Below are 26,026 nucleotides of genomic sequence, written 5' to 3'. Positions count from 1 at the left end.
CCTTCTGGGACTTGTTCTGAGTACTCAGCTACTAGCTTGATGGGTCTAAAATTCAGATTAGAGCTCAAGATACATGCATGAGAGTCAGTAGAGACTTGGGGTTCTTAAATCAGGAATCCTACACATGGACATGTGCTATTGGTGACCCAAACTGAAATTTTTTTGCACCTCCAAATTTTTAGAATGAATTTCCCAAAGGAAAACACTTATTACTGGAAAAACTAAGAAAATAACATTTTCTATTTTTCATGTTCTCAGTACTGGGAGATTAGAAAGATAATTTTCATATGAAGTATTATTACTGGCAAGCTTGTACAATATTACTTAAAATATCCTAGTAAAATTAATTGCTATAATAAATTATGAAAGTCAGAACAATTGGATCAGGCTGATATCTTCTATAAACCAGGCTAAAAGTAACACCCTGCTGTCAGAGTAGATCTCTACAAGGGGTGAACTGTATGACCTTTCTCGGGCTTTCTGTTTCAAAAATCTGACATCACAGGAAGCTGGATCTTACAAGCAGGAAGTAACTGCAGTTCTATCTTATAAATAGTAAGTATCGGGCCAGCAATTGGATCTCCTGGCCTCCTGGTTTCTAATCCTGAATCCCCCAGTTGGCACATCTTAGCCAGGAGCCAGGAGGTCCTACAGGTGACAATGCTGGCTTCCCAAATCGCCCTAGTGCCCTTTTCTAAGGCAAATGGTACACGTGTGTTCTAGGGAAGAATTAAGAGTTAAATATGGATTTACCTTTCTATTTTGGTATTTACCAAACTATAGACCTGTGTGTGCACAATGTTTTCCATGTACCTGCTCATGAATTTACCTCTCTCCCTGTGCTGTGTGGAAAGCAGCAGAACTCAGAGGAAGCCGCACAGAACAGCGTTCATTACAAGCTGTTTTCATTCCCACTCTTGTTCTTACTTCCTTTCCTCTATGAACATCCCCTGCTTTGGTTGTTTGGTTTGAAAACCAGAATATTACATGTTTAGGATAGATTTTTAAAAAAACAAAGTAGATAGTGATGTTGAACAGCCCAAGGACCATATAGGACCATATAGGACTAGTAACACTTCTTGCCCCATTCTGTCTTCCATATTTTCTTACTGAGTGTCCAGAAGGCAATCCCACCATGTGTCATGTCTGCATAGTACTTTTTATTGACCTTGTGCTTTGCCACCCCAGCAGTCTCCCTGATCGGTAATTGGTAATAATTGCTAATTGGTAATAATTACTCCTGATGGGTAAATATTTCTGATTTTTTTTCTCACAAGTAATGTTTCATTGGTTATCTTGGGGTAGGTTATACAAACTATGTAGAGGATAAAGGCCTCGAGCAGAAAACAGTAGGTTACTCTCCCAAGTATTAAACTAAACAGTTGCAACATTGTTCATCAAAACCCTGTTAGCCACTCCAACAGGGAGGGAAGAATGCATGTTCATAATTGCATGCTTATTGAGAGCTCTTGTAGAAAGCACTTCCTTACATAAAACTTGGGTGACATAATTTTTTCGTTATTATTGTTTTTAGTTATTTGTAGTTTGATTTATATAGCCCAAGCTAGTCTTGAACTTGCTGTGTTGCCGAGGATGGCCTTGAACTCCTTTTCCTCTTGTCCCCATCTCTGGAGTGCCCCACTGCTGATCTAGGGAGATCTGCAGAGCCCTGGCCCAGCCTGAGCAACCAAAGAGCTGTGCTTTCCTGAAGAAGGGAGAGTCAGATTGAGGCAGCCACTGTGGCCCCAGAGTGGCAAGATGCTACACTATGCAGCTGGCTCCAGAGTTTCAGGAGAGAACTCTCTTCCCCAAAAACTGTTACAGCTCTTATATCACAGCCACTCTCAGACAATCTTTGATGAAGTAATTCTCATACCTTTATTCCTTGTGGACAGGTAGGGTCTTATATACATTTAGGGGTGGGTTGGGTTCTAAAAGCAGATGCTTTCTATTGGCTTGTTCTGAGATGTTAGGGGTGCCTCATCTGCATGTAGAGGGGCTTTAGGGCACTGCTTCTATGTGACTGATTGTTCCGGTCCTCTCTATGGGGTGTCATGGTCACATGAAAGAGACCTGGTCAGGAGTAGATGCAATGCCTAACGACCTCAGGTCTGAGAGTTCCAGGTTTCTGAACCCACTCAACCTTACCAAGTTTCCTGGCACGCTCCACTACGCCACACACCACCACACCCAGCTTGGATTTAGTATTTTCAAAACAGAAACTGACAGTTGGTATCACATGACCATCGCAGTCATGAAAACACAGCAGATGTGGCTGCCTACACAAAACTACATGGGGCAGGAGGTGGACCAAATGGGTAAACAAGACTCAGCAGGGTGATGCCAGTGGATGGTTGGCTGTAAAAAGGATCTCAATGCACTCTAGTCACGTGACTGTCACAGATAAATGTAAACAAGAAAGAAAGGCCAGGTCGCTGTCTGTCAGCCCCTTTTCCTCTTCCTCATTTTCTGAACTTTTCTGAAATCTGTTTTTCTCTTCTGGCCTTTTGTATTTTATAATGTTGAAATATTCAGTCAACATGATCTCTCACTTCTCACCCAGTCTTATCTCATCTTATCTCCACTCTGCTCTTTTTCCAGAAAATTAGCTACACATGGAAGACATGAGCTTTCTTTCCGTCAAAGCAGCCTGATCTTGTGCCCTTTAAAAGACTGGGCAGAAAGTAAAACATTTCACTTTAGAACATCAGGTAGCAACGCAGTCCATCTTAAAATTCAGTGTTACCAGGACTGGCATCAATCTTATTGTCTGTCTCAACAAGAAACTCATCCACCTTAAAGGGGTTTGAGGGCTTTTTACCTCCATCTTATTATAAATTTGCTATTCTTGGTTTCTTTAAAATATCTAGGCACTATTTTATGCATACTATCTGCTGACACAAACTATAAACAAATAATTGGCATTTCCCAGTATAGGTTTAGATCCTCAATTCATAGGCAAAACTTTGCAGAGTAAGATAAGAATCCAGGAACAAAGTAGTTTCTTCTATATATATCCCCTTCAGTATAAACATGCTTATTTTTCTATACTATTTTTATAACTTCAGAGTTTGAAGTCATATCGTGAAAGTTCAATGCATATGCTAATTTTCCAAACTTACGGTAAGTGTGTGCACTTAGTCTTTGCCTCCACCTCTCTGTGTTACACAGCGGATAATTTGCTTTATTTGAACAGAAAATTACCTGGGGGAGGAAGCCACAATAGCATGGGAAGATACTGGGCTGTATTCATATAATGGATAGGATATGACCATGAAATAAAGATATAGAAGAATTTACAACACACATGGACCTCACAAATATGACATTCAAATAAAGATGCCATGAGATTATTAAAAGTCAAGGAACAGGAAAAATTAATGGATAGCAGCAGGAAACAGAATGGCAGCTGCCTTTTCAGTTGGTTGTGACAGGGAAGAGGCACAAGGAAGAGTGCTCCTAAGGGACTGTTATGTTCTGGACCTCGTCCTAGGCAGGGGTTACTTGGCAGTGTTGTCTTCATAAGCCTCCTGTTCAGCTAACGTCCATCCCTACAATAACTATTCATCCAGCTTTATGTTTTCCACATCCAGCCCATAGTTTTCATGAGCCGAGCTTTTGTGCTTCCTCCCATTGAAACAATGCTCAGCAATCCAGATGTGGCACTCTTCTGTGCCCGCCCACTCAGCAATCCAGATGTGGCACTCTTCTGTGCCCGCCCACTCAGCAATCCAGATGTGGCACTCTTCTGTGCCCGCCCACTTCACTTATGTGGTTTGAATGTCTTTACCAAAATTCATGCTGAAATGTAATTGCCAGGGTGAGGTTTCTTGAGGAGAGAAGCCCAGTAGCATCTGAACTTTTGGGGATGGTTAAGATGGAGAAAGTCTCATGAGCTCAGAAGTTCTGCCTCAGCGGGGAACACCTTTAGACTTTGTAGAGTGCCCTTCAGCTTGAAGGCTATCGCCAGACACAGACGCTCAATCACCTGGTTCCCAGAACCAAGGCAAGGCAAACTCACTTTATAAACTGCTCAATCTCAAGTCTCTTGTTATCACAACAGAAAACAGGCTAAATTTGCTGTCAGGCCTACTCCATGTCTCCTAAGCTGGGATGCTGTTCAGCCTGGAGAGAGCTCTGCATGTAGGGATGTGCTCAAGAGAACCTGGCAACATCCCATTGATTTTTAGATTCTATTGTTTACAGTCTCCTTGGTCATAAATAATACTTCCCCATAAAGCTTTGATTTATGATTGCCAAGCCAGTCCATGGGCTTTAACATTATTCCAGATGGCAGTGGCTTATATGCCTGACCATAGCTGCCTATGGGCAAAGGATCTGAGAGGTCCAGAGGTGCCACACTCTGATGGAAACTCTGCGTGAGAGCCTGTATGTGAGGTGCCATCAGCCACGCAAAGGCCTGAGGCCCTATAGCATTGAGTGCTGGTGTTCTGTGTCTGCTTCTTCCCTGGTCGTTAGGAAGCTGCTAGAAAGGAATGGGCCCCACGTGCTTCAGTTTGTTGTCAGCCTGCCATGCTTGGACCTGTTGATCATAACATCATTTTTGAGGTATAAGAAACCATCTGTTGGATAATCCTTTCTAGAGTTTTGTTTAAAACCTCATCATTCTTCTTGTTAATGAAAGAAACAGAACTTTTTGTTTGTTTTGTTTTGTTTTTCGAGACAGGGTTTCTCTGTATAACCCTGGCTATCCTGGAACTCACTCACTCTGTAGACCAGGCTGGCCTTGAACTCAGAAATCCGCCTGCCTCTGCCTCCCGAGTGCTAGGATTAAAGGCGTGCGCCATCACTGCCCAATGAAACAAAACTTAATATAAGTGAGTAGAGTTACAAATCTTTGCTCTTTGCCTTCTGATAACATTTTATCATCATTTACCACAAGAGTGATTCTCTTACTTGTCCTACACTTGCCCAAAAAGATCTTTTGTCCTCTAAAATTTATTTCCAGATCCATTTAAACCTTTGAAGTGATTCTAATCTCAATGTTTTAAAACATTAAAAAGTAAAGAGTGTCTATTTGGGAATAATAGACAAGCCCAAATCTGATCGTCACGGAACTTAGCGCCGTGGGCAGATGTGCTACCCACTGTCTGTGGATATCAGCACAGTAAGAGCTCCAACAGACACACAACTCCATCGCGACAGGAGGCTTTAAGGCCAGGACTGAGGAGAGTATATATGTTCTGTATCTTTCATATCTCCCCTAGAAATTAATACAGATCCAAGTACACAAACTGTAGATTTCAGTAACTGCCCCTGTAGTTTGTTAACAGATTGATTATTTTGAAACCAGGTTTAAAAACAAAAGAAACAGAATCTGTGGCTTTTCTCCACTAAGCCATTTTCAGGAGTCTTGCCTACCCTAGGCTGTACTTACCTGTATAAACTTATGAAGGCAATCAGTAACTACCCAGCACAGCTTAATATTAGACTATAAAATTTTTCATTGGTAAATATATTCAGACATCTTAGTGCCATTTGTTCACCCAATAAGCATAAACATACACACACAACACACACATAAACACACAACACACACATACACACACACATACACACATGGGCACATGCATGCACGTGTGCACCCACCCTATTAGATGTGTACAGTGGTTGGTACCCTGGATTGTTTAAACAGATTTACATTCCCTGCTCTCAAATAGCCTTCTATTTACATAGGAGAAAAAAGATGAGCACACAAAAATACAAGAGTAAATGTAAAATTAGATCAGAAAATGATGAGTCCCCTGAGCTGGGATAACAAGGGAGAGATGTCCACAGAAGACAGAGAGTATTCTCATAGGTAATGGACACTAGCGGGTCATTGAGACAGTAGAACTCTAAGGCCCTGGAAAAGACACATGTATTCCACCTCATCTCTTAAACGCCGGAATCTCTTGCAGATAGAAAATTGAATTCAGTGAACTACCACACCTGGAGCAATGTGTCTTGAAAGATCCATTGAAGTTTAAATAGAATTCTTGGTATATGAGATGCTGGGGTGTTTCCGACCATGAGAGGTCCTCATGAACGGAGACCCAGAGAGAACAGCACATAGGCACGTAGTGGCTCAGAGTGGGCATCGAGACAACACAAAGGAAGAAAAGTTTCTTAGCTGGTCAAAGGCGGGAATCTCAAGAGTTGAAAGATGGTGGAAATCAAGACTAAGTATTGAAATGGCAAACTGAGACTATCACAGATACCTATGCTATCAGTGAGACTCAGTGTTTCCCAGAGTCAGTCACGGGACAGGAATCAGAGCACTTCTCGCTCAGCCTCAGACCTGGTCAACTGACCTTAGATTTTTACTTTGACCTTTTCCTTTGGAAGACCAATGGTCCAGCTTTTGATTGTCACCTATAAACTTGGCATAGTTGTGTAATTTATGCCCAAAAAGAACCTTTATAGTCTTTGAAACATAAGTAGTTTTGAGGGAAAATAAAAATGTGTGTGTTGTTCATGTCTGTCATGTGGAGTAGTTTTGGGAAAGTGTCACAGCGTTGATAAGTCTGTTCACTGTATTTTGATTTTTCTTAAATAAAAGGTATACATGCAGCATACACATTTTGGAGCACCAATGTTAGGCAACTTACAGAGTCAGGGAAGCCTTGAAGAAAAACTGTATAGCTAGACACATCAGGTCGAGGGGGACCAGAGAAGGACAGCTAAGGTTTCCATGACTCAGCAGCTGTTGTGAAGTATGGAACATTAGACTTTTTGTTCCAATCAAGAATAGATATCATCTCTCCTGGAATTAGATTAATGCAGATGTGTTAACAACATCTGCCCTCAACTATAAAAATAAGAGAAAGACATATAAAATTATACTTCATTCACATTAGTATATGATAAAAATACACCAATAAAACTTTAAAAGATATATCCAGGATAATGGTTTTTTTTTTTTTTATAAAGATTTACTTTTATTTTGTGTGTGTAAGTATTTCCCTGCTTGAGGTATGTGCCCCACATATGTGTCTGGTACCTAAAGAGACCAGAGGAACATGTCTCAGATTCCCTAGAATTGGAGTTAAAGACATTTGAGAGCCACCACCGGGTGCTCAGAAATGAACTTGGCTCCTCTTAAACGAAGCCAGTGTTCTTTGCCACTGAGGCATCTTTCTAGCCTCAAATTATTATGTCTTATGAGCGTACTCTCTGCCGATCTGCTCCAGAGATACTGATGTCCTTTTGCACATTTTGAAAGGTAAAGGCCGTTGAAAGTTGTCTTTCCTAAATGCAGCTTACACTGCTTCATTGCAGCCTTTCTAGATCCAAAACTAGGAGGCTTTTTTTTTCTTTTCCTCAAAAGAGGCAAAAATAGGAGAGAGAGAGAGAGAGAGAGAGAGAGAGAGAGAGAGAGAGAGAGAGAGAGAATGTCAGAGTATTTGTAGTATTACAGTATTTACTTGTAAAATTATTTAGATTGTTTTGATGGCTATTTGTGGTTGTCAACTTGACTACATCTGGAATAAACTACAATCCAGAAATGGAGGGCACACCTGTGAGATTTCTTGCTTGGCTTGAAGTGGATGAATCCACTCTCAGTCTGGACCTTTTAATCTGAGCCATGTCTTCTGCTGAAGGTCCCTATAAGGAGGTGGAAGGAGGAAGTGTTTATTCTTTACCTGCTTGCCCTCACCTTGCTAACACATCCACTCCTTCATGGGCACTGGAGCCTACATCTTCAGAATTCCTGCATAAGCAGAAGACCAGCTAAGACATCCAGGCTTATAGACTGAGCAACTACTGGATTTTTGGACTTTCTGTTTGCAGCTAATTGTTACATTAGCTAGATTTCAGCCTGTAAGACATTTCAATAAATCCCATGTATACATACTTAGATATACATATATGTATATGTGTGTGTACATTGTGTATATGAGAGAGATTCGTTCTACAAGTTCTGATACTTTAGAGAACCCTGACTAATACAAACATACTTATGGAATATATTTATTAGTGCTGTGCATGACTGGTGAGTGAAGGCATACGTCCATGGCATGTGCTCGAAGGTGAGGGGACGACTTGGCAGTGTTCGCTCCATGGACCTTTACACAGGTCGTGGGATTGGATTTTGGTCACCAGGCTTTACTGCAAGTGCCTTTGCCTGCTGAGCCAGCAGTACCAGAACCTCGAGCTGCAGATCAGATAGTGAGGAAGCATCTCCCTCAAACACTGTCAGCAGGCACAAAAGCCTAGCAGCTCTACCACAAAAAGACCTAACACCAGCAGAATCCCTAACCAAAAGTATCTTCGTGTGAAGGAAGCAAATGTACATCCAGCATCAGCACTCATGAAAATGGAGCTCCTGCCTCAAGCCGAAGGTGTGAAGAGAGAAGTGTGCTCGGGTGCAGCTCAGTGGTACAGTGCCAACTTAGCACATGGTCCTGGCTCATACCCAGCCAGGAAGTAACAAGAACAACAGAAACAATAAACAGGAATAAAAATAGCATTTAAAATTCAGACCTGGGCATGTGGTGCACACTTTTCATCCCATTGCTCAAGAGGCTGAGATAGTCGATCTTTTTGAGTTTGAGGCCAGCCTGATCTATATGAGTTCCCAGACAGCCAGGGCTATGTAGAAAAACTGTTTAAATGGATAGATAGATAGATAGATAGATAGATAGATAGATAGATAGATAGATAGATAGACTGACTGACTCAGTTAGCAGTGTTAGCTGTATCTTATGTCCTCTATTTTTAACCTCTTTTATGAGATGATTTTTTTACCAGGTTGCTGAGGCCTTATTTTGTACATAGAACCACACAGAGTCTTGCCTGTGACCACCGAGGAAATCATACTGGAGGTCAGGGGCTCCAGACACTAGCTGGGAATTCAGGTGGCAGAAACAATGCTTGGGCTAATCACGTGATTACAGAGCTGGTTTCCAATAGTCATGCTTGGTTTATATCTTCTGAGGATATGTCGGGGAGTAACTGTGGCAGTCCAATGAGCCTGGGGCTTGCCTCCAGCCTCCTCTGTAACACCGAGGACAGGGTCTAGGCAGCCAGTGGTGATTGAGGAAGTTGGCCAGGGGATTTCTGAAGGACCTACTGGCCAACTTAGACTTTAGTTCACAGCTCCTTCTCAGTTTTGCAGATCTGATTGTATTTGGCCTGGTCCTAGGATCAGGAAGCCTTGTATGTCGGCCTTGATGTACCCAGTGGAGAGCCCCACCACCAGGTCATCAATGAAGGTATCTTCATTCCCCCCAGTGAAATGGGACACCATGATGCCCAACCATCATACTGCCCAGCTTGCACACCTCCAGAGACTCAGTCACAGATCCAATCTTGTTCACTTTGAGCAGGGTCAGTTTCAGGGCTTCTCAGCCACATCCTTGACAATCTGCTTAGGGTTGGTCACTGTCATCAGCCATGAGCATATACACTGGCTGTCAACTTCTGCCAGGCTTCCTGTTCATCCTGGTCGGAGGGAGCCTCCCATGAGCACCACTGCATACTTCTGTTTGAGTAACTTCTACAGGTCAGCCAGACAGCCAGGCATGATGTACCTGTTCGCATCATCAGGAAAAAACATCCAAGTTGTACTTGCTGTCTCTGAAGAGCTCCAAGGCATCCACACCCATGCCAGGAACAGCCTGGCAGTATAGCCGACCTTCCCTTTGTAACCACAGCCCCAGAGTTTCTTTGTTCCCCAAGATGTTACGGTTAGGATGACACCCACATTCATCATGTCACCCATGTTGGTGACATCTTTCCAGTATTCCTTGATGACATTCTTCAGGTTGCGAATCCACTCCAAAGCCCATAGTTTCCTGGAAGCTGAATATGCCCACGGGAGGATTATGAATTCTTTCATGCCCAGCTTGTTGCCAGCATGAGAACCATTGTTGAGCATTTTAAAAGCCAGAACTGGCAGGATGCCTTTGGAGTTGCCACCTAAGTCATCAATGTGACAGTTCAGGTGCACCTCCTTTTCCATGGCATCACCTTTACAGACAGCCAAGGACACCCCCAGGAAGACATCACTCCAACTTTAGATTTATTTACAGTCCCATCTGTTTTGATCTTCAGTTTGTCTCTCTTCTTCACAGCATCTGGCTTCTTGCTAACCAGAGCAGGTGCAGTGTTCTAATGATGTGCTCACCAGCCTTTGAGATACACTTCCCTATGTATCATGTCTTATCATTGTTCCAGAATCCCATGGCCTCATAGAGAGCAGTGGAGGTGCCATGGGTACAGAAGCTGGGAAGAGAGCTTTTGAGGTACGAAGATAAACTCTGCCAGACTCTGTGTGTGTACCTCACACTGGGGTGCCAGGAGCACCAGTTTGCTGCTCAAGAGAAGCAGAATGCAGTCTATAATGGGGGACCTCAATCCGTGCTTCCCCAGGTGGAGTCTGGCACAACTGCTGTGGGTCCCAGTCTCCTGTGTACCCAGGCACCACTGGCATACTGCTGGGAGTTGGGAACAGGTGTCCCTGGTCCATGCTTCCTCTCAGGGAGTCTACATGCCAGACAGGAAGGGGAAGGCAGAGCCTGGGAGCAGAGAAGGGAATCTAGTTTGATTCCAAGTGAGTGCCGGGAGAATGGAGGGCCTGGGAGAGAGAAGACCTTCTCTGGGATACTTAGGCATGGCTCTTTATAAAAGCTCCTGCAATCCTTGATGAAGAGATGGGCCTTGCTTGTCCAAACTGCTTTATTTGATGGTGAATGTGAATGCATACACTTTACTCAGGGTGAACCAGGGATTAAATGCCTTTTGAGGGAAGAAATGCCCAGGAACGGAAGCTCATTGGTTAAACATTGTAGATACCTCGTGAGCATGGAGAACTCCAGGTTTTTATGCTAAGTGACTGATTGCCTGTCCTGATTGCCTGTCCTATGCCTACCAGAGCCAATTCTGAGTTTCACTGGGTTTGGGCTCACTCAACCTTAACAGTTCTGTTTGGTGGCACAGTCCACTTGCCCTACACACTTCAACAGTGAGATTCCTTCAAAAGTCAAAGATCTTTCTGGCATGGATCTTGAGAATACACATGCTGAATTTCTGACTGCTGATCACCATGCAGGAAAGGAACAGGGTGCTATGCATATTAGGGAAAACATTAAGGAAAGAGGTGTATGCGCCCCGAGTTCCTTAGTGGCTCTATCATCAGATGATTTTCATGGTTAGTAGAAAATATAATTACTTGTAGTCAGACCAAAAATACTCTATAATATGCCTATAAAGTAGTGATACAGCTTTTAAATTCATGTTTGGAAAACAAATCTTGTTCATTTAGTTTTACAATGTTCAAGAGGTGAGGCCATCTGTCCACAACTTCATTAGTGTGATAGTGAGCATTCTTTTTGTTGTTCTGATATGTTTATTATTTATTACAACCAAGAGGTTGATTTCTTTATTCTTTAATCCATATGTTAGTAAATAATGCTAACAACAAAAAAAAAAAGATATGAAAAAAATAACAAACATTGACCATACCAGCCTCTGCACAAGTGCACATCCTTCTAACAGTCGGAGTGAAGCAGGGGACTGTCCTGGAAATGTAGACCGTTTGAGGTCTTACCTCTCAGTAAATACGGTGTAGTGATGTGTGATACAGCTGTGGGATCTGTCAGTCCTCTGTCTTCTTACACAGTGATTCACTTAATGCTAAAGACGCCTATAATCTCTATTAGCTAAAATAGTCATCACAGTTTTGCCCTAACCTAAACCAAAACTTAAGGAACAAAGCATAGTTCCCTTTAAGAACTTACTGGAACTGTCAGTTGACAGCCTGAAATAATCACCCTCAGAAAGGTGCTGTCACACTGACACACACTCTTAGTGGGCTGTGGCTACTTGTAATTATGGTACTTAAGGCTTCGTTGTACAAGTAAATATTCTATATTTTCAGTTAATTTGTTCATCAAATAAATACATGCTCGCAGTCTCCTCTTCCCTAGAGGCAGTAAAAATCAGTATGTTATATAAATTGTGTATATAAACTCTTACATAAAGTTATTCTCCCGTGAATAAACATCTTTGCTAGGTTGTCTACAGAAATTCACTTCCGAGATCCTTGTTTAGCTAATACACACAGCTATGGGTTTTGTAAAGTGAAGCGGATGCTGTTTATAATCGCCCCATACGGTGCGGCTGTTTGCTCTCGCTCTGCAGCAGCCAGTTTCCTCCAACACAAACATGTATGTTACAAATCACAGGAAGGAGGAAAGCAGCCTGGTATGTATTTAAGATGTCCTCAGATTTCCTTAGGGATACAAGACTGTGGGGTGGCACTCTAGAAAATGGATCAAGTGTGTGTCTTTCTATATAGCTCGGTCACCACATTTTACCTTATCCCGCTACCACCACTACCTCCCACTCTTTTTTTGTTTCCTTTTTTTAAAAAAAAAAAAAAAGAAAGAAAGAAAGAAAGAAAGAAAGAAAGAAAGAAAGATTGTTTTCTTGTGTGTGAAGGAGACGGGAGCATGCATACAGCCTTAGGGAAATCTCGCCTATTTTTAAGGGCAGTAGTCTTACAGAAAATATGGGAAGAAGACTTCAAAGACAAGTAGGCATGGGCATGTAGAAGGAGCCACAGTCATAGCCTAGAGTCTCTGGGAGGAGTCTCTAGGGCAGGTTGGCCCCAGGGCATGTTCAGGGATTGTCTTGATTAGCTGACATGGGAAGGCCTGGTCAATTGTGAGTGGCACCATTCTGTAGTCAGGGGTCCTGAGCACTCAGAGCAGTGAGAATTAGCTGAGAGCAGTCTAGCAAGGGTGTGTGTGCCCCTTTCAGGGATGATGTCATATGCTGAAATTCTTCCTCTCTTGATTCCTTGCCTGTGGGGCACAAAGAGGTGTGTGGGGTGGCAGCTGAGTTCCTCAGCCAGCTGACTTCTGCTGTGGGAGTCAGGAGGCATATTGTCTTTGCATGGAGCCTAGACTGAGGTCCAGCACTTGTCTGGCTTACTGTGGGTCTTCTTCTCTCATCACCTCAGCCCAGCAGCTGCCCAGAGATAAGCTGGCCATGACCAAAACCAGATTTGCTTTCAGTTCCAGAGCTTAGATTGTGGACTGAGTTGTCTGCCTTTTCTCCATTCTCTTTCTTCTCTGTTCATTTCTTGGTCTGGTCAGCTGGTAGTTTGCATCATATATGTCATTAGATAGTGTCATGGTTTAAATGAGTGGCCCCGTGGGCACATATGTTTGAATACTTGGTCCCCAACTGGTCACACTGTTTGGGAAAGATCAGGATGGCCTTGTTGGAGGTGTGTCACTGAGCTGGTTTAAGGTTTCAAAAGACTCACCCTGTTTCGGATTATCTTTCTGCTTCCCATCGTGGTTCGAGAAGTCTGCTCTTAGCTGCTCCTCTGCCTTGCCTTCACTCTGCCATCGTGGACTCAAACCCTGAGATTATAAACCCAATTACACACTTCTATTGGATAAGTTGTCTTGGTCATTGTATTTCATTTCAGCAATAGAAGCTATTACAGATACCATTTTGGAAAGAGGACTTAGTGGCATCTACCTCACAGGAGCAGATCTTTGATAGGCCAGGAGGAGGAACATTATATAATGAACCCATTGCGAGTCCTAGCCCGCCTTTTCGTCAATCCTGTCCTGAGCAATTCCCACCGCTCTTTCCTGCAGTTCATCTCCAGCCTCGTCTCACAGTCACTAATGAGACACCAAGTTCTCCAAGACAGGTGGTTTGGGACCTGATGCTTAATAGTCACCAGGACCTCAGCAAACTTGGGGAAACAGTTTATTCACTTTACCAGCAGATCTCTCCATAGAGAAGACTGTAAGGTCTGCTGTAGAATCTACATCAGACAACAGCCTCACATCAGTCACATCTATCAACAGGCCAAGGTAGCACACTCAGGTTTATATGAGTTGCAAGTCACTCCTGTAAGCTGCCTGGCTGACTGCTCATGCTAGCCCACAGTTCATGGTACCAGCCAGCCACTGTCAGTTTTCTCCACACTCTGGAGGAAAGACTCCCCCACTCTAAACACTGACATCAAAATTATTCCAAGGTTGGACAGATATGAGGTGACAGTTCTCAAGTCACGCTGTCTTGGTCTCAACATCATCATCTTCCTATACACCTGGGGGTCTGGGTCAGTGTGTGTAAGAACCTCCGCAGCTTCTGTAATCGCCACAAATTTACCATGTTGTCAGCACATTAGGCACTGTTTGATTTCGAATCATACAAAACTATATTTTACTTCTGTGCTGCTGTGGACGTTATATAAGATGAATCTTCACTTCTAGCCAGTTTTTACAAATATTTTGTGTTATGCTCTATAAGTATTGGATTGTTAATCTCTTAAGATAAATAACCGCCACCCCATGTGTCTACAAACATGAAACTTAGTGTTTTTTTTTCTGAAAGATAATTGGATCTTGTATATTCCTTCCAATTTACATTTAGATGAATTTACATTAATCTGCAAATGTGCTGTGTCTTACAGAGTAGCCTGGGTGGTGTCAAAATGTGAACAAATAGGAAAAGGACAACTCTTTCTCTTTATGCTTCTGCCATTGTCTTGAGCAACAGATAACATGTGTCATTTTATTTGGCATAGAATCATTTTCTCAGATATTAAGTTGCCTAGTAATTGTATATATTACAGTTTGCACTTAAAAAGCAGAAAGGATTCAACTTGTCTATGAGTTGCAGGTTTATTGAATACCGTATTCATTTCTTCTCTATACAGTACTAATTAAGCAGTAAGTGCCATTGGTGTAACACAGGAGTTACTGTTGAAGTGCCTGCTAAGGGGCTCGATGCGGCTGACGGAAAGATTAAAACAGCTGTGTGTGCTTTGATGCTCACTGTACACGTCCCACTCAGTGAATTCATGCCGGGAGTGTGAACCCCTAGAAGCCATTTGCATCCCCTGGCCCATGGCACCTTCTCATATCATATAACACATGCCTGATCCTCCTCTTTGATGCTGAGATCCTTATGAATATACTGGGTCCATCTGGATGACCTATGAAAAATCAGCCAGTATTAAGATCCTTAATTTGATGGGAGATGACAACATTCCTGGGTCCCAGGAACTTGAATGTTCCTATTGGGAGGGAAGGCCATTATTCTGTCCACTTCACATATGTGCCTTAAAACCATGCTTGCCTGTGGGGAGCCGACAGAAGGCGGCTATCATCCTTGCAGCCATCTTGAGCCATATACCCTGACAAGAGACTTGATTACATCAGCCTGCAACAGCTGAGCACACTCTGATAACATCTTGCTTTAGATACCCAGGATCTTCCCTTGGGTGTGTGAGACTTAAAGGTGTGTGACTTGAGGGTGTGATCAGATTTAGAGACAAGACCTAAGGGCATGATTAAAGGCATGACTTAGAGGCATGGCTTAGAACTGAGACATATAAAAGTCGAGAGGCAGACAGAAGAGCATATCAGAGAATCAGACACTTCAGAGAGTACAACTTGGAGTAGGAATTAGGCATTAAGACAGAACAACTTAGAGTACAACTTGGAGTAGTTATTAGATATTAGAGAGAACAATTTGGAGACAACTTAGAGTACAACTTGCAGTACAACTTGGAACTAGGAATTAGGTTAGAGAGTACAACTTACAGTACAACTTGGTTAGTTATTAGACATTATATGGCACTTAGCACTTGGAAGAAGAAACTTGGAACTTGGAACTTGGAGGCGCTAGGGACTAGGAACTCAAGACTAGGGACTTGGAGAAAAGAAGAGAGACTGAAGAATAAACGGGATTGAATCACACTCTGTCTGGTCTCCCTTCCTGCATCTGTCCTCACTCTCTCTCTTGCTGAACCCCGACCCAAAGACCTGAGCAGCTTGGGACAGTGTGGGCTCTAACAACTTAGCCTCCAAGGCTTTGGGCAGTGCAGGTCCCAACATTGACAGAACGGTCCAAGACACTTGGGCCCCCAAACGTGAGGCAGCTTGGGCCATGACACTTGCCAAACCTAGGAATTAGCCATTCCTAAGTTAATGCATTTTCTGTGTCATTGTAGTCAAATCATGTTTTTTAAATGTCTGAATCTATGGGGAATGTTCTGAAAGTTACTCCCTCCTGTCTCCTTGAGGAATGAGGGCCGTTTGCTCCATCAGCAGTTGAACTCTGTCTGGGGACAGCTGTAGATACAGATGTAGGTGTGAGTATTTGGGACACAGAACTCAGTCATTGTCGTGTCAGAGTTTGAAGAGATCATACAGTTAGACTCAGTATCCTGAGCGAGGGACGGAGGCGAGTCTGAGTTGGGAGGTGGGACGCAGGCACTCTCACAGCCTCTGAAATTCTTGGTATCTGTTGATATTCTAAGCATCCTTCTGAAGAGCTGACTGAGGCTGAATACTCCCATATGAATTGTGCGGATTCACTCTTGTTTTCCTGTGTTTCTCGGGATCTGGAATGTGCTGGCTGTTTCAGACACATCACTAACAAGTTTTTGCCTGTGTTGCAGAACATCCTTGTTCATGTAACTAGACCATACATTTTTCTCTCTCGAATTTATAAGTAAAAAATAGGAACAGTAAAAATATTAATATTGAATGCTTACTAGATTCCTATTACCAGTTTATTTTTATGGCATATCTTCTGAAATTATCTACTGGAAAATTTAGGAAAGCTGCATGTGACAGAAAAATGTTCGGAGCATCTTCCTAGCCAGACATGATGTTAGTGGTACTTGCCTGCAACCCAAGCAATTGAAGGTGGAGACAAGGATCAGCAAGTAGTTCAAGGCCAGTCTAGACTATATAATTAGTTCGAGGCTAGCTACATGAGACCTTGTCTCAAACAAACAAACAAAAATAAACAAACAGAAAAAAATAGCTATATACAATGTCCTGTACCTTGGATTACATGCCTGTCTCCCAGTATCTGAGACTGAAGCAGAAGGATCTCAAGTTCAAGGCCAGCATGACCTACTTGTGAGACCCTGTGTCAACAGTATTAACATAAAAGGTTCCTGCTCCCTCCAGGAATTTTCCCAGTTTTCTGAGTGTCCAAGTTATAAATCTCTAAGGAACACTACGATGTTTGGACTCCGCCTTTGCACCAAGCACTGGTCCGGTTCAGATTCACATTTGCTCAGCACACAGTGGGCTCTTGCTCTGTGCAGGGCACTGCACTGGACAACATTTGTAAGACAACACCTCAATAAATAATTCAGTAGAATGAGGGCAGCCATGGCAAGCCTGGGAAATGACTAGGGATCTAATGGGGAAAGCGTGGGGAGAGAGATCCTAGGTCACATTACTGAAGCGGCACCTGCTTCAGACTTGGGATCAGGAGTCTGCCCACTTCTGAAAGGTAGGGCTAGGAACACCATTACATCAGAACATGTATGAACACCCAAGCTGTCTGTTTAACTCAGTGGCACCTGTCAAGATAGAAGGTGACCCTCCCAAGAGCATCTCTCTTCGATCAGCACTTATAAACACAAGTAAAACACTCACTGTCCGAAACATTCTAAGGACTGTGCTATTTTGTGGTCCATTCCTTTGTAAACAAGTTTATCTCCGTTTCCGTTTTAAATGATATGTCTCCATTGAAAACACTGTTAGAACCTGAGTCTGGTAGCACATGCTAGTCCTGCACTCAGGAGGCGTAAGCAGGAGAATCATGAGTTTCAGATCAGCCTGGTCTACATAGACCTTGTCTCAAGAAAAGCAACCACTTACAGGATCCTATTAGAGTCATTAGGAGGGGAGCAACTGCACTTAGATAGAAAAGAGAACAGAGCATAAAGGTTACCATATAGCACATGAGCACGTGACATTCAGCTTCATCTGTGATGGGAAATGCAAATTGAAGCCACCACACCCAAGCAAGGGGTGACACCAGACACTGCAATCATGCAGAGAAGATGGATCACATTGCCATTGGGGTTATAAAATTAATTGTCAGTCATTCATCTGACCCACCAGTTACAGCCTACTCTTACAGATTTATCCCACTAGTAGCAAAGCAAAACAGATTCAGGCAGAATACATACATACACACACACACACACACACACACACATGGGGAAGATGTTCCCAACAGCTTCATTTGTGATAATGAAGTCCTGGAGAATGACAGATTTGAATAAGAAAGCTAGCTATATTGATCATTGATTTAATCTGACATCCCTGGGCAGTAAACCCTGGTGATCAGTGTCCTTGAGCTCCTGAGCTACACAGTTCATAAAGGTGGGTGTCACCCAGGAACATCACACCCCTGCCCTACACCTTGTGCTTTCTTCAGTGTGGCCTTCGGCAGCATCCTCTGCAGTGTCATGTATGACATAGCAGGGATGTGGGTGCAGACTTACTGGAGTTTCAGAAGCTACAGTAGCAGGTGAATGGACGCAGGAAAGGAACTGAGAAAGACTCCAGCTGTAGGTAGTTGGTTCTGAGTTCTGCAGGCTCAGACTGGAGAGTGAAGTCTGAGGTAGGAGGCAGTCATATGAGGACTGACTCTAAGCTATGCATTTGACTTTCCTGCAAGGGTAAGTTGTCAAAATTGAATTAACCCAGCTGGTGTCAAATAATTTTTTGTGAAGGGTAATTGTCACCCCACATGTAATCATAAAAATATTCTGTATTGTGTGTGAGTGGGAAAAACAGAGGGTTTCTTTGCTTTTTATTGCTTTTTGTTTGTTTTTTGTTTTGGTTTGGACTGGTTTGGACTGGTTTGGACTGGTTTGGTTTGGATTTTTTGAGACAGAATTTCTCTGCATAGTCCTGGCTGTCCTGGAACTCACTCTGTAGATCAGGCTGGCCTCGAACTCAGAAATCCGCCTGCCTCTCTCTGCCTTCCAAGTGCTGGGATTAAAGGCGTGCACCTTTACTTAGTAAGTGGTTGTGACTGTTGAATTAGCATGGCCATCATAGGCTCGTATGCTTAGTCCCCCCAGCCACACCCCAGTTTATGAAGTGTTTGGAAGGATTAAGAGGTGTGGTCTTGTTGGAGTAGGTGTGTCTCTGTGAGTGTGCTTTAAGGTTTCAAAAGCCCATGCCAGGCCTGCTGCCTCTGGATTAGGATATAAAGCTGTCAGGCACTGCTCCCATGTCATGCCTGTCTGCCGTGATGATCATGGACTAACTCTCTGAAACTGTAAGCAAGCCCCCAATGAAACACTGTCTTTTAAAAAGAGTTATCTTGGTCATAGTGTATCCTTACAGTAATGGGACAGTGACAAACTGACATCTGTGTGCCATGAAATACTACTCAGCAATAGAAAACAGAAAATAGAAAATAAAAAATTATTAGGTCATGTAACAATGTGGTGACTCTCTGGGGATTATTGGGTGAATGGAGCAATTTGAAAGGTTCAGTGCTGCCTAATTCCATTGTTGAACTGCTCTGGCCAGGAGAGAGAGGAATTAAAGAACTAAAAGATGACAGTCATTGTTCATAGCAAAAGTCTGCACATTCTATCACCATGCCCAGGACTCAGGGAGTGTGAAGGAAGATGGGGTGCAAAGACTGTAAGAGGCAGAGGTTGTGGGAGGTGATGTGAGATTGTCTTCTGAATGTGACTTGCAGTTGCAGTCGTGAACAAGGCCTGCACAACCAACCCTACAAGGTAGCCAACACTCCAGCCAGACGCTGGCACAGGGCTCAGTGGGTTACAAGAGACAAAATGACAGGCCATGAATGTGAGACAAAGATGTTTTGGGAAATGTTTCGCAAGAGAGTGAGAGAGAATATGATCCAGATATATTATATGAATGTGCCCCCACACCAGGGCATTGAACAGGGGTCCAGGGAGATCACCTCAAAGAGAAGATGGGGGACAGGTGAACGAAAAGAAAGACAGCTTGTCTATAGGCTGATCAAACCGCTGATTTTACTTTTTTCACACAGGGGTTATATGCACATAGAGGCAGGATGTGGGGAAGGGGATGACACAGGAGCATAAGTGTTCAGGGGGAGTACAGATATCTTTCTGAACAGAGTATCAGCTGGGTGAAGGTTCAGGGGACAGGTCACTATGACTCGGCCTATGATTCACTTGTCCTTATATAAGTTGGTACTATCTACCAAGGCTGCCCAAGGTCTATGACTATCCACAAGACCTGTGACTACTTGTTCTCATCCAGGCCGGTAAATTTCCACCAAAGCTGCCTGTTTACAATATCTTATAGCTATCTGTTTCAGTGTTTTTCCACAGAGACCCAAGACTTTGTGTTAGCAGGCACACTTAGGCCTATTGCTGATTTTAGGCCTTCAGTGTATAAGCAAGGCTGCCTCTGACATGAATGTATAAAATTGTCAGAGTAAATTTTTAAAAGAGAGTACTAAGTATTTATGATAGGTTCCTTTTATATCTTAACTATGGAGATAGATATATACATGAGTACACCTAAAAATAAATGTAGTATAAAATAAAAATAAGACCCAGGAAGCAGTGGACTACATAAATGCCTGTTTCTACAGCGTAGGATACTTCTGCAGCATATGCAATAGTAAGAAGCTGGACAAGGGATGTATGTGGGCTCTCTGTATTATTTGTTACAGTAGAATTTATGAGTATCCCAGAATTAAAGGGAAAGTGTGGGTGGAGGACAAAGGCTGCAGGGCATCCGCCTCAGTTTCCTTAACTTTACAGTGGGTTGACACTTGCCTCACGGAGTTGTTGTGAGAATTAACTTAGAGTAATTAATTAATTCTTGGTAGTGTTTTCCATGTCACACGTGCATGAGCCGCTCTTCATTCACAATGACTGTAATAAACATTCATTCTGTACTCCAACTCTCCTAGGGTTTGCAATAACACTGGGCGTTCTGTGCTCACAGACTTCTGTTCATCTCATTATTCTCTTGTGTCTTTTATTCCCTTGTTCTATTTTTTTAGGTCAGACACTTGCTCTTTTTTCAGTGCGTTTCTCGCTTTCTAACATACACATTTAAAATGGTGCATGTGTATTTAACTGTTTGTTGTTTGTACTAGAAAGACAGAGTTTGATATTGCCAGCCCAGCATCTGCATTCTCATGTAGCTGAGTCTAGTGGGGGATGGGATGGATTTGATTTTAGTCAAAAAATTACTTGCACCCTGCTCTTGGTGGTGCATGCTAGTAATCAAGCAGGCAAGAAGCTGGAAAAGACTGACCTATCATTTGAGGCCTGTAGCCATCAGCATATTTTCTCCCCCGCTTAGCTCAGACTGCCGCTCAGGCAGCCAGAGACACCGGCCCTGTCACCCACAAAACGCCAGCATGGGAGATTGGCAGAGCCAGGCTGGGCAGTGCCCAGACCATCCTGCCATCCACGAGGGCCCAGTATGGAATGAGACTCTAATGTTTAAATATTAATCAAAGACTTTATATGTTTGGTAATGCTCAATAACAATGTGCCCATACAATTAGAGGTGTTTCCCAATTAGCTAACCTAAATATAAGTTGTTACCCAGGACTGCTCTCCATACCTGCGTGGCTCCTCATCCTCCTACATCTCTCCCTGTGCCTCGCCTCGCTCCTCCTCTTCCTCCCTTGTCCCACCTTAGCTCCTCCCAACTTGTGGGAAAAATATCCCACTACAAAACAGAAAGAAACCAGAGAAGGGAATTGTTTGCAAATATGGTTTCCTGTTTCCAAACATAACCAGGGGGCACTGGGAACTCTTTCATGTGTAGGTTCTGATCTTGCAGTATGTTTTAATATCCATTCTTTGAAAGACCTTAGGTTTGTGCTGTACCTTATTATATAGCCAGTGTTTGTAGGTGTTTCATATATGACTGACATGAATATGTGTTCTGTAATTGTCAAATGTAGTGGTTGACATCATTCAGTCCCTTGATTTTACTTGTTTAAATTTTCAGGATCCCTACCAATATTTGGTCTGGTTAACCTAACAATTATATAGTGAAAGTGAACATTTCCTCTGTGAGCGTAAACATGTCATTTCCTCATTCATCTGTTGGCTTTTACTGTATAATTTTTGGCTGTTTAGCTACAACTGATCCCAAGTTGTTATTTTTCTGATGCATTCTAGTAGTCACAGAGTGGTGTCAGCCCTTTAGTGGTGTGTGTGTATGTGTGTGTGTGTGTGTGTGTGTGTGTGTGTGTGTGTGTGTGTGTGTGTGTGTGTGTGATGAATCTGTTCACAGTAAGAGTTCATGCTTCTTCCAGTCCTGAACTCTGGCTTTCACAGTGAGTTCCCTTGCTCTTCCCTCTAAGGCATCCACTTCCTGACAGATGCGCCACTGGGGTGCACTGACTGAGGTACAGGCTCTGGATTGAAACCCCTGGCCACATACAGGCCAGAGATCTCCTCTGCCTTCTCCGTGACAGTATCAGAAGTAAAGCTTTTATTTTATGAAGCCTGTCTGCCATCCTTCCTCCCCTTCCTTGTCCCCAAACCTACCCCAGCACATATGCTGCCTACTTATTGATGACTGACAGTTTGGATCTTGTGGTTTCTAGAAATTCTTGTAGCTCATTCAGCAGTGCATTTTGAAGAAGGCTGGTTCTACTTTCTTCAGGGTTTCTGGACATTTGAGATCTGTGTTGTGGAGTGGCCTGGCATGATGCTGGGTTCTGATCTGGCCAAGGATAGGGTATGCTGTTCAGCAACCATGGATCAGCCTTCCTGGAATGTGGCATCATACAAATTACACCAGCTCCTAATGTTTGAATGGATATTGGATCCCTGATTCCACAGAGGGCTGTCTGTCATGTGTGGTTTTTCCTGGTTCTGAGCCATTATGAATTCAGAGTGCCAACAACTGCTCCTTAGAACACCAAAATTTATTTATAAATTGGAGCAGTATAAATTTATAGCCATACATAATAAGTAGCATTTAAATCTTACTGCTGCTTAGCCAAAACTGAGCCAGACTTGTTTTCAATATTAGATATTTCTTCTAAGATTTTTATTTTATTTTATTTTATGTATATAAGTATTGTATCTACATACATATATGTGTACCTAGTACCCTTGGAGACCAGAAAAGAGCACTGGATCTCCTTAACCCAGAGTTGCTGTCACTTGTAAGTCAATGCCAGTCAGTGCTGAGAACCAAGCCTGGGTCCTCTGCAAGAACAATGGTGTCTTAACCACTGAGTCTCGTTCCTTCCTAGAAGTATTTTTATGTTATAACTTTCCAAATTATATGTAAGACAAGTATAATAGTGATCTTACTATCAAAGAAAAAGACTATATTAATAGCACATTCAAAATATAAAATTTAATAAGGAATAGGTGTGTAAATTATAATGCAGTAAGATAGTACAGTTAAACAGTAACAAATACAGTGATAACATACAGTTGTATAAAAAAAGACGTGACATATTTGCATATCTCCATTCATGCTTCAAAACCATATTAAAGAACATTATTTATCTTTGCATTATTCCCAAGCTTTCTGGTTCTGGGATCTTCTAAATCTGAAAGGTAAAACAACTAGAATTCACCAAAAAACATTTCACAAGTCAAAGCCCATTTCCTGCTCATAGGCGTTCCTGTGGTCGCATCAACTCCTCGGCTACGCCCAGGGCTCATCCCCAGGAGCACTGGGTCCTAATTTTTGCTGTGAGTGTTACAGCAACTTTGTGTTTTCTCCCAGGTCACCTTTCGAACGAGAATCTATCACTGTAATATCAACAGCCAGGGCGTGATATGTCTGGACATCCTCAAGGACAACTGGAGTCCAGCCCTGACCATCTCTAAAGTCCTCCTGTCCATCTGCTCACTACTTACAGACTGCAACCCTGGTGAGTCCCCTGGGTCTAGTACCAGGTTGGAGCAGGGCACAGCTGCGTTGGAACCTGTTACTGCTGCTCATTACTGTTGATTTTAACTTTCCATACTATGTAACTGTGTTCTTTTTAAATTGGTTCTTTTATTTTTTAAAACCTATTATTTACCAAAAGTCTTAAAAGATAATGCGATAAAAATTAATGAATAATCATTTTAAATGAAAGCATGTATTTTTAGAATGCATTAAATTCTTCTGCAAAATAATAATAAAAATTCAAATTGAATAGCTTAATCTTTAATTAGATACCAGTAGACATGTTAATTTGAGAAATGTGGGCTATTAAAACCTTATGACAGCCAAGGCAGCACCGCACAGATGTGACTTTCAGTGAAGGAGCAGCCAGCATCCTGGTAAGCTGATGGCCCTGAGTCAGGGAGTAGGGCTTGCCAGAAAGCCAGCCCAGCCCAGCGCTGTGCTTAGTGCTCAGGCTCTTAGCCCTGTGTCTTCTTCTACGTATGATCGTGTACGTGTGTTTGACAACTCTGTTAGCTACAGGACTAATCAACTCTGGTTTATCTTCATCTATGACTTGACTGTGGAAAACACAGAAATCTCAGAGTAGATTTTGTTCATGTTCCCCATGGACCTTGCTTTTTTCAGTATTTTATGAAATCCCATCTCCCACTGTGAAATATTTTTAGTTACTTTACCAGATAGTAAAGTCCACTTAGGTGACACTGGGTGCTGATGACTGTTGTTGCAGGCCCACACCGCAGTACTTATTGCCTTCTGTCACGTGATGTTGCAAGGATGCTTTCTTTGTGTCCTTGCTTCTGTTTTGATGATATGTAGCCTGTTAGCCTGAGTGAGCTGTGAGCACCTGCTTTCTTTTAGAAGAGGTATCCTGAGCTCATCTCATCTGCCTTCTGTCTAGACAGGGCTGTCAGTAACTCAGTACTTCGGGAAAGCTAGACAACACTCTCAGTAACTCGGTGCTGTGAGAAGGGGGTTGGAATTTTTGCACTTTACTTCATTGGTATTGGGGACCAGGAATCGCCTCACACAAGCACTGATCTCAGTCAGACAAGGATAGTTTATGGGGCATATGCCCCAGGATTGGTTGACCAGGGCCATGGTGCAGATTCAGTAACTGACCATGACCCCGAGTTAAGATCCTACAGGGTTTTTAAGCTCAAGATCCACGAACATCTGTGCTGTTATTTCACCAATCAGGATTTAGGGATAGGAGGTTTCCTTAGGAACATGTCTTTGTTGTACACTTACCCTGCTCCCATTGGTTGGGGTATTCAACTGTGGCTGGGGACTTGCCTTGTCTAATATTCATATCCTAATTTGTCTACCAGGATGGGACTTGTCTAACATTCATATCTTAACTTGCCAACCAGGATGTTAATTACTGATGAACATGTCTCTTCCTGCCAAGTAGGATGTCAGTTTCCAGGGCTGTCTTGGGAGCTTAAACTTTACTTGACACTACTCAAAATGCAAGTCGTATTCTAAATAGTTTCTTATATTGGTGCAGGTGTCTCTTTCATATTGAAGCCATCCTAGGAGCAACTTACAAGGGCAAATACCATAAAAGCTTATACATGGGTGCAGGAGGAGCTACTGGATGATTGGTTTGGGTCTAAGCTAATTGTGATTAACTATACAGAACAGACCTACTGACTTCTATGGTGATTGGTTTCCAAGGACACAGAACATTATAGAATATGTAATCCATCTGGCATTAGAAAGTTTCCTTTCTAACAGCAGACATGTGTAAGAATGTTTCCTTATAAATGGCAGGCTAGCCAGGTAACTGCTACCTAGGCCTGAACAGTCAGTCTGTCTAGCCCTTAATATTCTACCTAGGTTCCAACAATTGATTGGGCTTTCTTATTAAGATGGTCCTCCTATTAAAACTTGTAAGGGGCTAGAGAGGTGACACTGGCTCTTGCAGATGACTCAGGTTGTACTCCCAGTACCCACCAGGCAGTCACACCCACCTGCCACCGCTCGAGGACCTGCTGACTGTCTAGCCTCTGAAGGCAGCAGGTGTGCACATGCAAGCAAACACTCACGCACAGGAATAAAAATAAATAAATATTAAAATATTTTCCCAAGTGAAGCATTTAATTTCACTTGTGTCTCTTGGTTTGGGAACTCAGGATCAGCTGGATTCTGTACTGTCAGTGACTTACACTGTGGTCTCATGTGTGTAGACAGGCCTCAGCTAATTACCCTGGCTTTGACCTTGTGCTTGGCTGTTTCCTCTGCATATTTTCCTGGCCCCTCTCAGTGAAAATCCAGACAGAGATTGGCTGTTGCTACATGAATTTTATTCATGCTCT

The 26,026-nt window shown here is 42.8% G+C and overlaps 1 protein-coding gene and 1 pseudogene across 5 annotated transcripts in view; one reads left to right on the top strand and one right to left on the bottom strand.

Moving 5' to 3' along the window:
- The window catches only part of LOC117706201 (ubiquitin-conjugating enzyme E2 E2), a 267,546-nt gene that overhangs the window by 215,361 nt on the left and 26,159 nt on the right, over positions 1–26,026 (top strand). For all 5 annotated transcript variants that reach the window (XM_034499072.2, XM_076931606.1, XM_076931605.1 and 2 more), the window contains one exon: positions 23,538–23,685. In XM_034499072.2, the coding sequence (XP_034354963.1) occupies positions 23,538–23,685 (148 nt within the window). The remainder of the gene's footprint in view (positions 1–23,537; positions 23,686–26,026) is intronic.
- On the bottom strand, positions 8,928–14,887 carry LOC117705123 (alpha-enolase-like; annotated as a pseudogene).

Source organism: Arvicanthis niloticus, chromosome 3 (genome assembly GCF_011762505.2).
Source record: "Arvicanthis niloticus isolate mArvNil1 chromosome 3, mArvNil1.pat.X, whole genome shotgun sequence".
Lineage (NCBI taxonomy): Eukaryota > Metazoa > Chordata > Mammalia > Rodentia > Muridae > Arvicanthis > Arvicanthis niloticus.
Note: the sequence above shows the minus strand (reverse complement) of the source record. Positions and strands in the feature narration are given on the sequence as shown.